The sequence below is a fragment of the Talpa occidentalis genome, unplaced genomic scaffold (genome assembly GCF_014898055.3).
Source record: "Talpa occidentalis isolate TD23 unplaced genomic scaffold, MPIMG_talOcc4v2.1 talOcc4.2, whole genome shotgun sequence".
Classification (NCBI taxonomy): Eukaryota; Metazoa; Chordata; class Mammalia; order Eulipotyphla; family Talpidae; genus Talpa; species Talpa occidentalis.
This window is the reverse complement of record NW_023602073.1, coordinates 45,597,280-45,609,970: the sequence shown is the minus strand read 5'-3', so window position 1 is coordinate 45,609,970 and position 12,691 is coordinate 45,597,280. Positions and strand designations below refer to the sequence as shown.

Below are 12,691 nucleotides of genomic sequence, written 5' to 3'. Positions count from 1 at the left end.
TGAGAATGGCATGTGCTGATCTTTTTAGATTGCTGAATAGTCTTTCATTATATATATATACCACATCCTCTGGATCCAGTCATTTATTTTAGAATATTTGAGTTGTTTCCACATCTTACCTTTTATAAATACTGCTGCAATAAATATGGGGGGGCATGTATCCTTTTGAGTTAATGCTTTCGTATCCTTTGGGTAGATTCCTAGGAGTGGAATTGCTGGGTCATGGCAGCTCCATTTCAGTAGTTTGCAGAAACTCCACACAGTTTTCCATAATGATTGGACCAGTTTATATTCCCATCAGCCAGTGGGAGAATTCCTTTTCCTCCACATCCTTGTGAACATTTGTTGTTGCCTATTTTTAAAAATATTTTATTTATTTTATGTATTTTTACATCATTTTTGCACAATGTATGCATTTTCATTTTTGCACAATATACACATTTTCATCTTGGTTTTATTCCCCACACAATTCCCACCCTCCTCTTATGTTTCTTGTTTTTTTAATATGTGCCATTCTCACTGGTTTAGGGCAGTATCTCATTGTGGTTTTGATTTGAATTTCCCTGATTTAAGTGATGTTGAACATTTTTTCATATACCTGTTGGCCATTTGCATTTCCTCTTTGGAGAAGTCTTTTTAGCTCTTTTTCCCATTTTTTGACTGGATTGTTTATTTTTGTTGAGTCCTGTGAGTTCTTTGTAGCTCTTTGTGATCGTCTCTTACCAGTTGCATTGTGTGCAAAAATTTTCTCCCAATAAGAAGGGTCTATCTGTTTTAGTTAATATCTCTTTTGCTGTACTAAAGCTTTTTTAGGTTGATGTAATCCCAGCTGTTTATCTTTTCCTTCACTTTTTTTTTTTCTGGGTTGTGTCTTTAAAGATGTTATGGATATTAAGATCATGTAGTGTTTTGCCTGTATTTTCTTCTATGTATTTTATGGTTTCAGGTCTTATGTTGAATACTTTTATCAAATTTCAGTTGGTTTTTGTGTATGGTGTGAGGTAGTAGTCTAGCTTCATTTTTTGCATGTAGCAGTTCAGTTTTCCCAGCACCATTTATTGAAAAAACTGTCCTTGTTCCATTGCCTATAATTTGCTCCTTTGTCCATAAATATGTGGGTTTATTTCTGGGTTTTCTATTCAATACCATTAGTCTGTGTTTTTTTGTTCTGGTATCGCAGTGTTTTAACTATTATGGCTTTACAGTACAGTTTGAAGTCTGGGAGTGTGATGCCTCCATTCTCTTTCTTTTTAGTCAGGAGAGCTTTGGCTAGTTGCAGAAACCTTGATAGTGTTTCCATCAAAACTGAACCCATCTACATTCCCATAAACAATGTAGGACTGTTCCCTATTCAACATGTCCTCGCCAGCACTTATTAATGTCTGGTCTTTCTGATATAGGCCATTCTCACAGACATGAAGTGGTTTTGTTACAGCAATTTCCCAGAGAAATCTGACAGCACTCAGAGAGGTGGAGAAAGATTTAATGTCACACTAGTGCGCTCAGTGGGAATTTCCCCAAAGGGCTGAGCACCCAAGAACAAGAATGGCAAGGTTTTATACAGTTATATAAGGAAACTTGCTATCCCATCCACCATAGCACAAGCATTCTTTATAGTTTGGGAAGGGGGTTCAAGGGAGTCATGGCTACCACCATGGACAAGCAGTGCAGCACACACAGCAACTTCTTTGCTTCAGCAAGCAGCAGAACCAAAGGGTAGACTCCCCAAGCAGCAGCCTTGGGAAACTTTCTGTTTCATTCCTCCCTTTTGATGTCCTTACTATGTGCTAGGGAGTATCAAGTTATGGACTCACAGCAAGCAGCAGGAAAGGAGCCTAAGGGCTCATATTGTCTTAACTAACATGTGGAGTTTAGTAGCCTCCAAACAGGACTGGATTAACCGTGTGGCCAGATTAAAAGCCACGACCCAAGGGTGAGCATCACAAGAATGGAGATCAGTGGACCCAGGACAGGAGGGAGCCAAGGCACAGTGTGGTGATGCTGTCCCACCAAGGGAAACAAGAGAAGCAGCCACCACTGGGTCCAACTCAGCAGCCCATAAGCATTCCCTGTGATGCACCTCGAGCTTCTGCTGTGCGCAGGCCAACCCGCTTCCGGGCTGTGGTTGGAGCAGGGCTGCAACAGGTCACGGTGTTGGGAAGGAGTCTCTCCGCAGGGTCAGTCTGACCTGGTTTGCAGGGTCCGGGCAGGCCATCCACGGTTCTGATGTCTCATGTGAGCTCACAAATGTGGGGAGTCGCGTTCCTTCAGAGTAACACCTGCAAATTTGACAGCAGTAGGGTAGTAAGGATGACAGTACAGGTTCCCACCCAGACAGGTTTCAGTGGCTCTTTTTCCAGTCCTTTACCCAGACTCGGTCCCCAGGTTTGTGGAGATGAACTGGGGATCCCAAAGTTACGGGGCCCTCTGGGTGACGGTTTCATTAACCTTGTGTAGGACATTACTAAGGAGCTGCAGCTGCCGATTTAGTCCCAGTTGGCCAGTGTGTCTGAGGTCTCCCCTCCCCATGGACACAACAGGGGAGGCCGGCCAAGCAAAATCTCAAAGGGGGTGTAGCCACTAGCACCAGGAGTGCACCGAATTCTGAGCAGCACTAAGGGGAGAAGGTCCACCCCGGGCTAACCTGTTTCCTTGCAAAATTTTCCCAGAGTCGTTTAATGGTTCGGGAGACATGTTCTACTGTCCCAGAACTCTGTGGCCGATAGGTGGGAAGATTCCATGTAATATGAAGTAAGCGAGTCAGGTGAGTGGTGATTTTAGCAGCAAAATCTAGGCCAGTATCACTGCCAATAGTCACGGGGATCCCATACTAGGAATTACTCCCCTTACAAGACCTTTGGTGACTTCTCGGGCCTTCTCTGTTCTGGAGGGGACGCCTCTACCCTCCCAGAGAAGGTGCAGATGAGAACAAGTAAATATCTGTAGCCTCTGCAAGGCTTGATTTTTTCTGAGGTCCACCTACAGGTCCTTAAAAGGGAGTAGCATATATGCTGTACACAAATCTGGTACCTGAAGAAGCAAACTAAAGGGACGAAAGTTTATCCACCGGTAGAAGCCATAACTTCTGTGGTGTTTTCACCTTTTTGTTTTTAATTTGTTATTTTATTTATTTATATTATTTTTAAATTATTTATTTTTTACATCATTGTTCATTTTTAAACAATATTTGCTTCCCACCCCCACCCTCTGCCATGTAGTCCCCATAGAATTTCCTTCCCCAATGCACCTGTGCACCATCACCACAGTCCCCTGTGCTTCTCCCTCCCTCCCTCTGATCCCTCTCCCTCTCTTCCTCTGCAGCATGTCTCTGGTTTATAATTGTCTGTTTTTGTTTTGTTGTGTTTAGTACTGCTATTATTTTTTACACTGATCTCTTATTTGGTTCCCCTATATTCCTGCTATAAGTGAAACCATCCAATATTTTTCATTTTTCCTTCTGACTTATTTCACTGAGCATAATTCCTTCTAGCTCCATCCATGTTGCTGCAAATGGCATGAGTTTATCTTTTTGATGGCTGAGTAACATTGAGAATGGCACATATAAAAAAAAATAGCAACAACAAATGTTGGCAAGGATGTGGTGAAAAAGGAACTCTCTTGCACTGCTGGTGGGAGTGCAAACTGGTCCAACCACTATGGAAAGCTGTCTGGAGATTCCTCAGTCTACTAATAATGGAGCTACCACGTGACCCAGCCATTCCACTCCTAGAGATCTACCCAAAGGACACAGAAACATTGATTCAAAAGAACACCTGTACCCTTATGTTTATTGCAGCACTATTTATAATAGGTAAAACCTGGAAACAACCAAATGCCCAAAAATAGATGACTGGATCAAGAAGATGTGGTATATGTACACAATGGAATATTCTTCTTTATTTTTGATGCAAGCTCTCTTTCATCTCAACTCGGGTGTAGTTGCTGGCACAGGCCCTGAGCCTGAGCACTGTGGGCTCCAGACAACAGTGGCAGGAGGTGATGTCTCAGCTGAGCCACCAGGCGTGCCCGAGGCAGGCATTGTGGAGGAGCTGACAGATGAGGGGATGGCGGTACTGGGCAAGGAGGAGCTGGTGTAGCGCCTGCAGTAGGAGGCAGTAGAGCGCCTGGCCACTCTGGAGCAGCGAGGCTACCTCATCTAGGTGAGTTGGCAGTTGCAGAGCCACCGAGGTCAGATCTGCGACTCACGCAATTTAACTGGCACCTGCAGGCTGAGATCCCTGGGCTGCGTGACCTCTGCTGCCTTTTTGCGTAGGCATCATACTGTGTGCTGGTGGCTGCTCTCAGGGACCCCAGCATCCCAGGCGGTGAGGACCTAGGTAGTTGCTGGCAGAAGCTGGCTGAGCAGGAGGGCTACCAGGAGGGGGCGCTCTGCCTGGCATTGGGTGAAGGAGGACTGTGGAGTGGGGGGCGGCCTCTGGCACCAGGCTAGCATCTGAGTTTGTCTTGCCCTCATGCGGGCTCCACGACCTGGACTAAGGACCCAGTTTTCTTTGTACTAAAACCCGCCTGAATTGCTCCCCAAACGCCAGGATTGTGCTAGGCCTGTAGATGTGGATGCCGCCCAGTCCAGGGGCCGCTGGATTTGGAGGGTCCTGATCAGGGAACAAAAACCTCACACAGAGAAATCAGAGGGCACTCAGAGAAGTAGAAAGTGAGAGATTTAATTGCCACACTGGCAGGCTCAGTGGGATCATTCTGCATTGTTCGGGAATTGGTTCAAAGGAATCATGGCTCCACCTCAGACAAGCAATGCAGTACACCCAGCACTTCTCCGCTCCAGCAAGCAGCAGAATCAAAGAGGTACACTCCCCCAAGCAGCAGGCTTGGGAACGTTTGCTTCAGGGTATCATTGTGTTTTAAATCAGGGGGTTGTGAATAGATCAAGAAGGTGTGGTCCATACATACAGTGGAATACTACTCAGTGATCAAAAACATAAACTCATGCCATTTGGGAAATATGGATGGGGCAGGAAAAAATACTAAGCTTGATAAGTCAGAAGGAAAAAATAAATATCAGCTGGTTTCCCTTATATGTGGGATATACAGAAATCAAACAAAGGGTCAGAGTAAAGACAAAACTTCAGCCTGATCCTAGATCTGAGGCACACAGCAGAGGAAAGGGAGAGAGATGGTTCCAAACAGGGGAGGGAAGAGCACAAGGGACTGTAGTGATGGATCATGGGTGCTATGGTGATGAGAGAACTATAAGGACTACACCTGAGAGAGAAATCAAATATTATACAAAAATTAATAATGATGTAAGAGAACAAATGCATAGATTTAATAAAAAATTTTCTATCACTCACTGACAGCTAGAAAACAAATAAAATTAAATAAAGCAGAGGATCCTGAAGTTACAAAATGGGGGTGAGAGAAATCCTATAACATCCAGTCTCACACAAGGCAGAGTTCTCATTCCACGATGGAAAATAATACTGAAGAAATTCTGGTGAGTTACATTAAGTGATAACATTCTCAATAGTCCTCTGCATCCTAAGACTGTCCCACTCACAGCTCCCCACAACCTGGCCCCATCCTCTGGGGTGTCCCAGGGGGTGAGAGACATCCCAGAGTCCTGGGGACTGTTGTTGCCTGAGGAAGCACAGAAGAGACGTGGTCAGCGCCCAGAGATGAGACCCACAGAGGAACTGATGAAGGTGACTCTCGCTAGAGTTCCCTCTACGCTGTCCTCAGGGGCTCAGACCCAACCCCTGATCCATACTTACCTGCAGCCTGACTGTAGCTGACTGCGTGTCCCCTGTGGGAAGAAACATCATGTGAGACAAAGGAGGAGTCAGGTGACAAGTCCTAAAGGAATTCCCAAGTCTAGGTGAGAGGGAAGTTTCTAGAACTGTGACTGAAGACCCAGGTCAGGACTGGGATATATGAAGAATGGATATGAAATGGACCTGGAGTCTTTCCTCAGCAGGGTCCTTCCCCTGTGACATTTCCTGGGAAACAGATCCCCATCACCACAGTTATAAGGTGAACAATTGGTGATTCATTTTCATAAGTGCTTTACAAAGAGTGAGTGTTCACAATCAGCTCCAGACTGGGCAACACGTGTGTGGATCAGACTCCCTAGTAACCAGGAAGGGCAAGTTCTCTCTGGGACATGAAAGTCCCCAGTGGACAAGATCCCCCACTCCCTTCCCTACCTGAGCGCATATTCCTCCACCTCACAGCTGCAGCCACCACAACTCCAATGAGCACAGCTCCAAAGAGAACCAGGCCAGCAATAATGCCCGCAGTGGGGATGGAGGACTGAGAAGGGGGCACTGGAAGGGAAGGGAAGGTAGACCCTGAGCCTCAGGCCTCATCCTGACCCTCTGAAGGTCTCCCAAAGGGCTCATGATTCCTCTGAGCAGAAGCTCAGTGCCCACGTCCCCCTCCTTACCCCAAGTCAGGACTGTAGGCACCAATAGCCCCTCATGCTTCACATGGCACGTGTATCTCTGCTCCTCTCCAGAAGGCACCACCACAGCCACCCACTTCTGGAAGGTTCCATCCCCCCCAGGCCTGGTCTCCACCAGCTCTGTGTCCTGGGTCAGGTTCTCCCCATCTCGCTGCCAGGTCAGGGTGATGTCCGCAGGGTAGAAGCCCAGGGCCCAGCACTTCAGGGTGACCTTATGCTCAGAGGTGGGGTGGTGGGTCACTTGTGTTTTGGGGGGATCTGAAGAGAATGGTCAAAAATTCACACTTTGGGTTTCCTCTAGGGATACTAAAGCAGCCTCACTGACCATCCTCAGAATGGACATGACAATTGGTTTGGAGGGAGGAAGCACAAAACCTAGAAACCAGCCTAGTCTGGAGAATCTGGGATAATCAGGTGAGAGCCCAGGGTAGGAGGACGCAGGTCTCTACAGAGAACACAGACTTTTGCTCCTGACCTGGGTGGAGGGTGAATGACACAGAAAGGCAGGAGTCAGATCCAGAAATGTTCTCAGACCAAAAACAAGACCTTGAAAGAGAAACTCATGGTTCCCAGGATGGCTGCCGGGTCACAAGGATCCAGGGAGAGTTATTTCAGGATGGCCTCCCTCCCTCAGGAGAGACTGGATTCCTTAACCGTCCAGAAAAGTGGTGTCTTCTGGGCGAGTCTCTCTCTAGCACAGAACATGAAACCCAGGGGGCTCTCCCTCTCTGCCCAGAAAGCAGCTGCTGTTCTGCCCATTATTCCCTTTTCCCTGTGGGGCGCCAGGAGAGGGGAGGTCCGAGGCCTTGTGGCCCCTCTTACCTGTGCGCTGCAGCACCTCCTTCCCCAAAATCAGGAATCTGAGGAGCCACTGGAAGCACCTGCCCTGTATACTGTTCCTGACGCGCCTGGCCCTCCCCTGCGCCTCCCACTCGCGCTGGGTGATCTGAGCCACCGAGTCCGCGGGGGTCCAGGAGCGCAGGTCCTCGCTCAGGGAGATGAAATCCGCGCCGTCGTAGGCGAACTTTTCATACCCGCCGCGGAGACGCAGGTCTGGCCCCACTTCACAGCCACACATCCTCTGGAGGGTGTGAGACCCTGAAACCCAACCCACCCCTGTGGTCAGTCCCGAGGTCACCCATGGTCACCCCGCGCTCTCACCCTGAATAAACCTAAACTGAAATGAAAGGGCGGGCAGGACAGTTCCTTCCCCAGGGAGGGGCCTGGCAGATTCACCAGCCTCGAGGGGTCAGTGGTCCCTGAGACTCGGGACACCCCGGCTTAGGGTGGGAATGGGGGGGTGACCTGACCCTGGCCCCGCTCCGTGAAGCTCACCGTCCTTGCTCTGGTTGTAGCGGCCGCGCAGGCCCCTCAGGAGCACTTTGAACCGCTTTGCGTTGTTCCTTTGGTTCTGAGTCTCCTCGTCCAGGTCCTCCTGCCCCACCTGCCCCGCCCAGGGCGCCCGCGGCTCCACACTCTGGCCAGGAGAGTCGCTGTCGAACCGCCCGAACTGCGTGTCGTCCACGTACCCCACGGCGATGACACGGGGCTCCCCATTGTGGTTGTGGTTGCCATTGCCGTTGCTGTTGCCGTTGCCATTGCGGGACATGGTGGTGGAGAAACACCTCAGGGAGTGGGAGTCTGGGGGCGGGAGGGAGACCCGGGCTGACCCTCCTCTCAGCATTGGACCCAGGGCCCAGGGAGATGGGCCTGGAGGGGAGAAAGGGGCGGGGCCGTGAGAGTGCAAAGCGGGGTGGGCCAAGAAGGACCCAGACTCAGGGGACCAGAGCACTCAGGGGAGGCGGGAGGGACACAAGGGGCCAGAACACAACGGGACTGAAGGGGAATAAGAGGTTGGGGGGAGATGAACCTTTCCTGGGGTCCTGCACACTCAGGGGGCTCCTTGCTCCTCCCTCCTGGAGCAACAGTGTCCAGCTGGACACGCACTCACCCGCCCGGGTCTCCATCAGGGCCAGGGGCCCCCAGAGCAGCAGCAGGAGGGTGAGGGGCATCACACTCCCTTCCAGGGGCCTGGGGAGAAGGAGTCCAGGAGAGTCCTTGGAGACTTTGTAACTGGAGCAGGATGATGCTGATTGTCTTCCCTGGACACCCCTAGGAAATGGGGAGAGAGAATGGGGGTGAGTGTGGGGTCATCATGGCTGCACCACCCCACGGAGCCTGTGAGAGGGAGACATGATGCTGTAACAGGGTGACAGGGGAGGCTCCAAATTCCCTTCCCCACCTTAGGGAGGAGTGGATTTGGGCTGGGAGAAGGAGCAGCCTGGAGGAATGAAGAAACTAGTAGCGTTTTCAGGTAATTGTGAATATTCCAGGGTGAATTAAAACTGTACAGGTGGTGGTTTCTCGAAGGTTATTTGCAAAGTGAAACCTGAAATAATATCAGGGAATATTTCCTATTCTGTTACATTTCCATAGGCCTCTCTTGCATATTGGTTGGGACTTGTGCTAATGTATGATTTTTTAAGGTGATACATTGTTTCACTAAGTTACATAGATCTTTAGTGTTAATTACACTGGAATCAAATGATCAAAAAATGTTTTATTTTTTAATCAGAAATCCCAAAAGAAAAATTCATACTATAAATTGTCAAGTAGTGAGGCACTCAATTCTTCATAATTCTGGTTTTCTCTGAGAGCTTATATTTTATCAAAGTTACTGTAATTTGCCATTGTTGATTTTCTTCAAGAAACAGACACTCATTTTGAGGAAAGTGTCTGCTAATTACCCAAATTTAAATAACCTTAGTTTGTGTCATTCATCCTTTCAGGTAAGATTCGTGTTGTCCACAAATAAAAAGAGTCTAATTCATCTCATACAAATATTTTCCTCAGGACACAGGGCTTGGGATGCCTCAGAGTGCTCTGTGTGTCCTTCCAGGTCAGCACACCAGATATTTTAAAATGTGGAGTTGAGGATGATGCAATAATGAAGATAACTTTTAATGCTTTTCCCAGGACATTTTCAAGTGAAACTGGCTTTGATTTTTGTTCCTGCAGGTAAGTGCTGGTGAAGAATTATACTTCTGCAGTGGTGCTATAAGCTCCACTCTTATGAATTTTTACCTCAGCAAATGCCAAATAGTGAAAAGACAAATGGTGTCTAGGTGATGTTTTGAAACTAGTTTTACCTCATGGACCCCATGAAAGGTTCTGGGTGACTTCAAGGGCTCCACAGACCACACTTTGAGAAATGCTTTTCTCAGTGAACCAGGGAGCATCTCCCAAGTGTTCTTGGCCTTTGCTTCCTCTTCACTTCCCAACATCCCTCTCCCTGGCTGGCTCCTGCCTCCCTAAGCTGCCTCCCCTGCAGATACAATGGGGCGCAGAGAGAAGCCCCTGGAAACGTGGAGCTTGCACTGTCAGGAGAGATGGACACTAAGTAAAGGTGACAAAGACACTTGTAAATCCCACCTGAGCCCCATGCTGGGAGGAAGGAGTGTGTTTATTGTGAACGCAGAGAAGCAGGAGCCCTAATAGGACCCGACCACTACTATCAATAGTATCAAAAGTATCAAAAAATCAGATAGTATCAATAGTATCAAAAAATATATATATTAAAAAAAATTAAGCATAAGGAAAAGATTTTATCTCTTCCCATAACTGTCACTTCTATCCCTGACACACGTGCTCTGGCCCCATAGAACCAGCCTGTCCCCTCTGCCCTCAGCCTCCCTTCATGTCCTGCCCCAGCACCCAACCATACTGAAGAGGCCTGTAGCCTAATCTACAGCCTGGTCCTGGCTCCGTCCTCCCCCTCATCTGCTCTTCCCTCATTTATTATGCGCTGAAGGACAGGCCTCCCCAAGATGTTCAGAAAGGTGTCCCCCAGACAGGCCAATTGGCACGTGAATTATTTTCATCTGCGGATCATCAGAGGTTCATCTCAAGAAACGGTTACCACATCTATAACTACCTAGTATGAAAATGGGGGCCTTACCCCAAATTAGGCTTATTACCAGAAACAAGCTTTGTATCTGAGAAACCTACTATGTCAGGGCAAACATAGAATATCAAACCTTTTTTTTTTTTTTAAATATACATATCCTTTTTTTTTTTAAAGATTTATTTTATTTATTTATATAAGCACTGGGAAGGTGAGAGAATTCACCAGAGCCAGAGCGGGGAGCAGAGCAGGCAGAAGGACCGAAGTACACTGCTGAGGGGAGCAGCGGGCGGCAGGAGAGGTCTGCGCGCCATGTGGGACCCTCCTCCGGTGGCCGGGGAGCAGCCGGGGATCGATCCGGCGCTGCAGAGGCTGCAGGCAGCTTTGCAACTCAGCACTCAACCGCTGCGCCACTGGGGAGGCCCAAATATCAGACCTTTGTCATGAGTCACCCTGTCCTTGCCATGTGATCCCCTCCTCTCTCCAGGAGTGCCAGGCCCCCATCTCACTCCTTAGCTCACCCTGGGTTCCTGCACAGATTCACACACTCATTTAGATGTAGATTCCCTATGCATATATAGGGAAATTTGGTTACTTTCTAGTACTAAAAAACAAAAAGGAAAAAGAAAAAAGATGTTATAAAATTTCAGTTGCTCAGAATAAGAGTTCTTGAAAATTAGAGATTTTAATCATAGAAATGAATAAATGAGTAGATGAACTGGAATATCAAAGTCTCACTCCTACTAAATAATGTGAATGGAAAAGAAATGACAGCAGAGAAAAGACCTACAAGAAACTGAGTCTATCAACCAGGAGATTCCAACTAGTTAATAATACAAGTGTTGAAAATAATGGAGAGTGGAAATGATGAAAAAAATTCAAGAAAATCCCTGAGCACTCACAGATAAAATGTGCACACTGAGTGTCCTCCCCGGTTCCTCCTACAGAGGATGAGCAGCTCCACACCATGACCCGCCCCAGGGACTTTCAGAAAGAGTCTGGAGAAGGACAGACCTTGGGGCCCTCAAGTGACAACTCAGGCCTGGAGGCCAGAAGGCCCCAGAGTCAGGCCTGCCCAGTCCTCAGGGGAATCCAGCCCAGAACCATGCCAGGCCCAGGTGAGGGAGGCGCTGGGGGCACAGACATTCACTTCAGCTGTTTGTGGTCTCAGGGGTGACATTCCACATCCCTCCTCTAGTAGGCAAAGGGCACTAGTGGGCAAAAAGGGAAACAAAGATGTTGGACACAGAGAACAGGACACAGGAAAATCAACCACAGGGGAGCAGGGACAGGAGACAGGCCAAGGGTGAGGTGAAGGATCCGGGCCCTCAGCCCTGCCCAGGTGAACAGGCCCCAGTCCCCGGGAGGCAGGACTGAGGCTGTGGGACAGGGGTCTGCCCAGGATGAAGCGGGCAGAATAGCTGGTGTATGTGATATGTCCATGGAGATTCTGACCCTGAGGTTGTCTTGGGGGTGATTAAGAATGAGCACAACAGGAAATAGGCTATGAGGGAACAGGATAATTACAATATCAGGGACAATATAAAACCAATCTAAGAAGGAAAAGCATCCTGGTCTACTCACTACTCAGCTGTGACTGGCTCTCACAAGGTCATGATGCAAACCCTGGATCCTGGGGTGTATCTCAACAACCTGCCAGAGAGCCCTCGGGGGGGGGGGGGGGTCGGGGGAGGGGCGGTAAATGCCTGTGCTGTGGATTCCAAAGGGGCCATCTTCCAAGCCTCCTTGCCACTCAGAGCCAGCTCTCGTGGCCTGGGCAAGAGGCCTGGGTGGTGTGGTAAGGGCAGGGACTTCTCCAGGATGCTTGCTGAAAACCTCAATGAGAAGGAGCAGAGAGCAGGGCAACATCAGGGCCCTAGAAAGGCTGCCGGGAAGGCAGTGACAAGCCTCGCTGGGGAGAGACTGCAGCTAGGATTCACCCAAGAGCTAAAGCACAAAGGAGGAATCAAGTCACCAGGCCCTTCAGAACATGCCCCACATGCTCGGTGTGGTCCCAAGCCTGACACAGGAGACAGCTTTCTGAAAGAACACATGATTCTGGTCAAGGAACACATTAAAAAATTCTAGTATCGATGCAGGTATCGATAGAGAGGAACCAGGCCAAATCCAGAGAGCAGCTGCTGCAGAACCTCTAGAAGCAGATGCATGAGCATGTTGGGAGCTGACACAGAGGTGACACTGAAAAACTCAGAGCCGTGATTTCTGACAGGCTGAAGCCTCCTGGAGGAGCTTTGTGGTGGGCTCCACCCCCAAGACAACTCAGAAAAATGGGTGCATTCAAAGGCTTTTAAGGACAGGCTGGAGGCCTTGACCTACCCACAGAGTGTGGC

General features: G+C 48.6%; 2 protein-coding genes across 2 annotated transcripts in view; one reads left to right on the top strand and one right to left on the bottom strand.

The window, feature by feature from the left end:
- LOC119252178 (patr class I histocompatibility antigen, A-126 alpha chain-like) overlaps positions 1-12,691 on the top strand; it is a 354,426-nt gene that overhangs the window by 303,957 nt on the left and 37,778 nt on the right. The window lies entirely within an intron of this gene.
- Positions 1,721-8,543, bottom strand: LOC119251309 (patr class I histocompatibility antigen, A-126 alpha chain-like). Its single transcript, XM_037518656.2, has 7 exons — positions 8,388-8,543; positions 7,772-8,077; positions 7,259-7,534; positions 6,419-6,694; positions 6,180-6,299; positions 5,748-5,779; positions 1,721-2,279 (listed from the first exon to the last, which is right to left on the bottom strand). Exons 1-7 carry the CDS (start codon positions 8,446-8,448, stop codon positions 2,268-2,270), a joined length of 1,083 nt encoding a protein of 360 aa, XP_037374553.2. The 5' UTR covers positions 8,449-8,543; the 3' UTR covers positions 1,721-2,267.

What these genes read in the sequence shown, in the direction of transcription:
- LOC119251309 (XM_037518656.2), bottom strand. Translation starts at nt 8,448, where the DNA reads ATGCCCCTCACCCTCCTGCTGCTGCTCTGGGGGCCCCTGGCCCTGATG. An exon ending in GCCTACAGTCCTGACTTGGG is followed by an intron (nt 6,300 to 6,418) that starts GTAAGGAGGGGG and finishes CTTCCCTTCCAG; the next exon opens with TGCCCCCTTCTCAGTCCTCC. An exon ending in GTGGAGGAATATGCGCTCAG is followed by an intron (nt 5,780 to 6,179) that starts GTAGGGAAGGGA and finishes TTCTTCCCACAG; the next exon opens with GGGACACGCAGTCAGCTACA.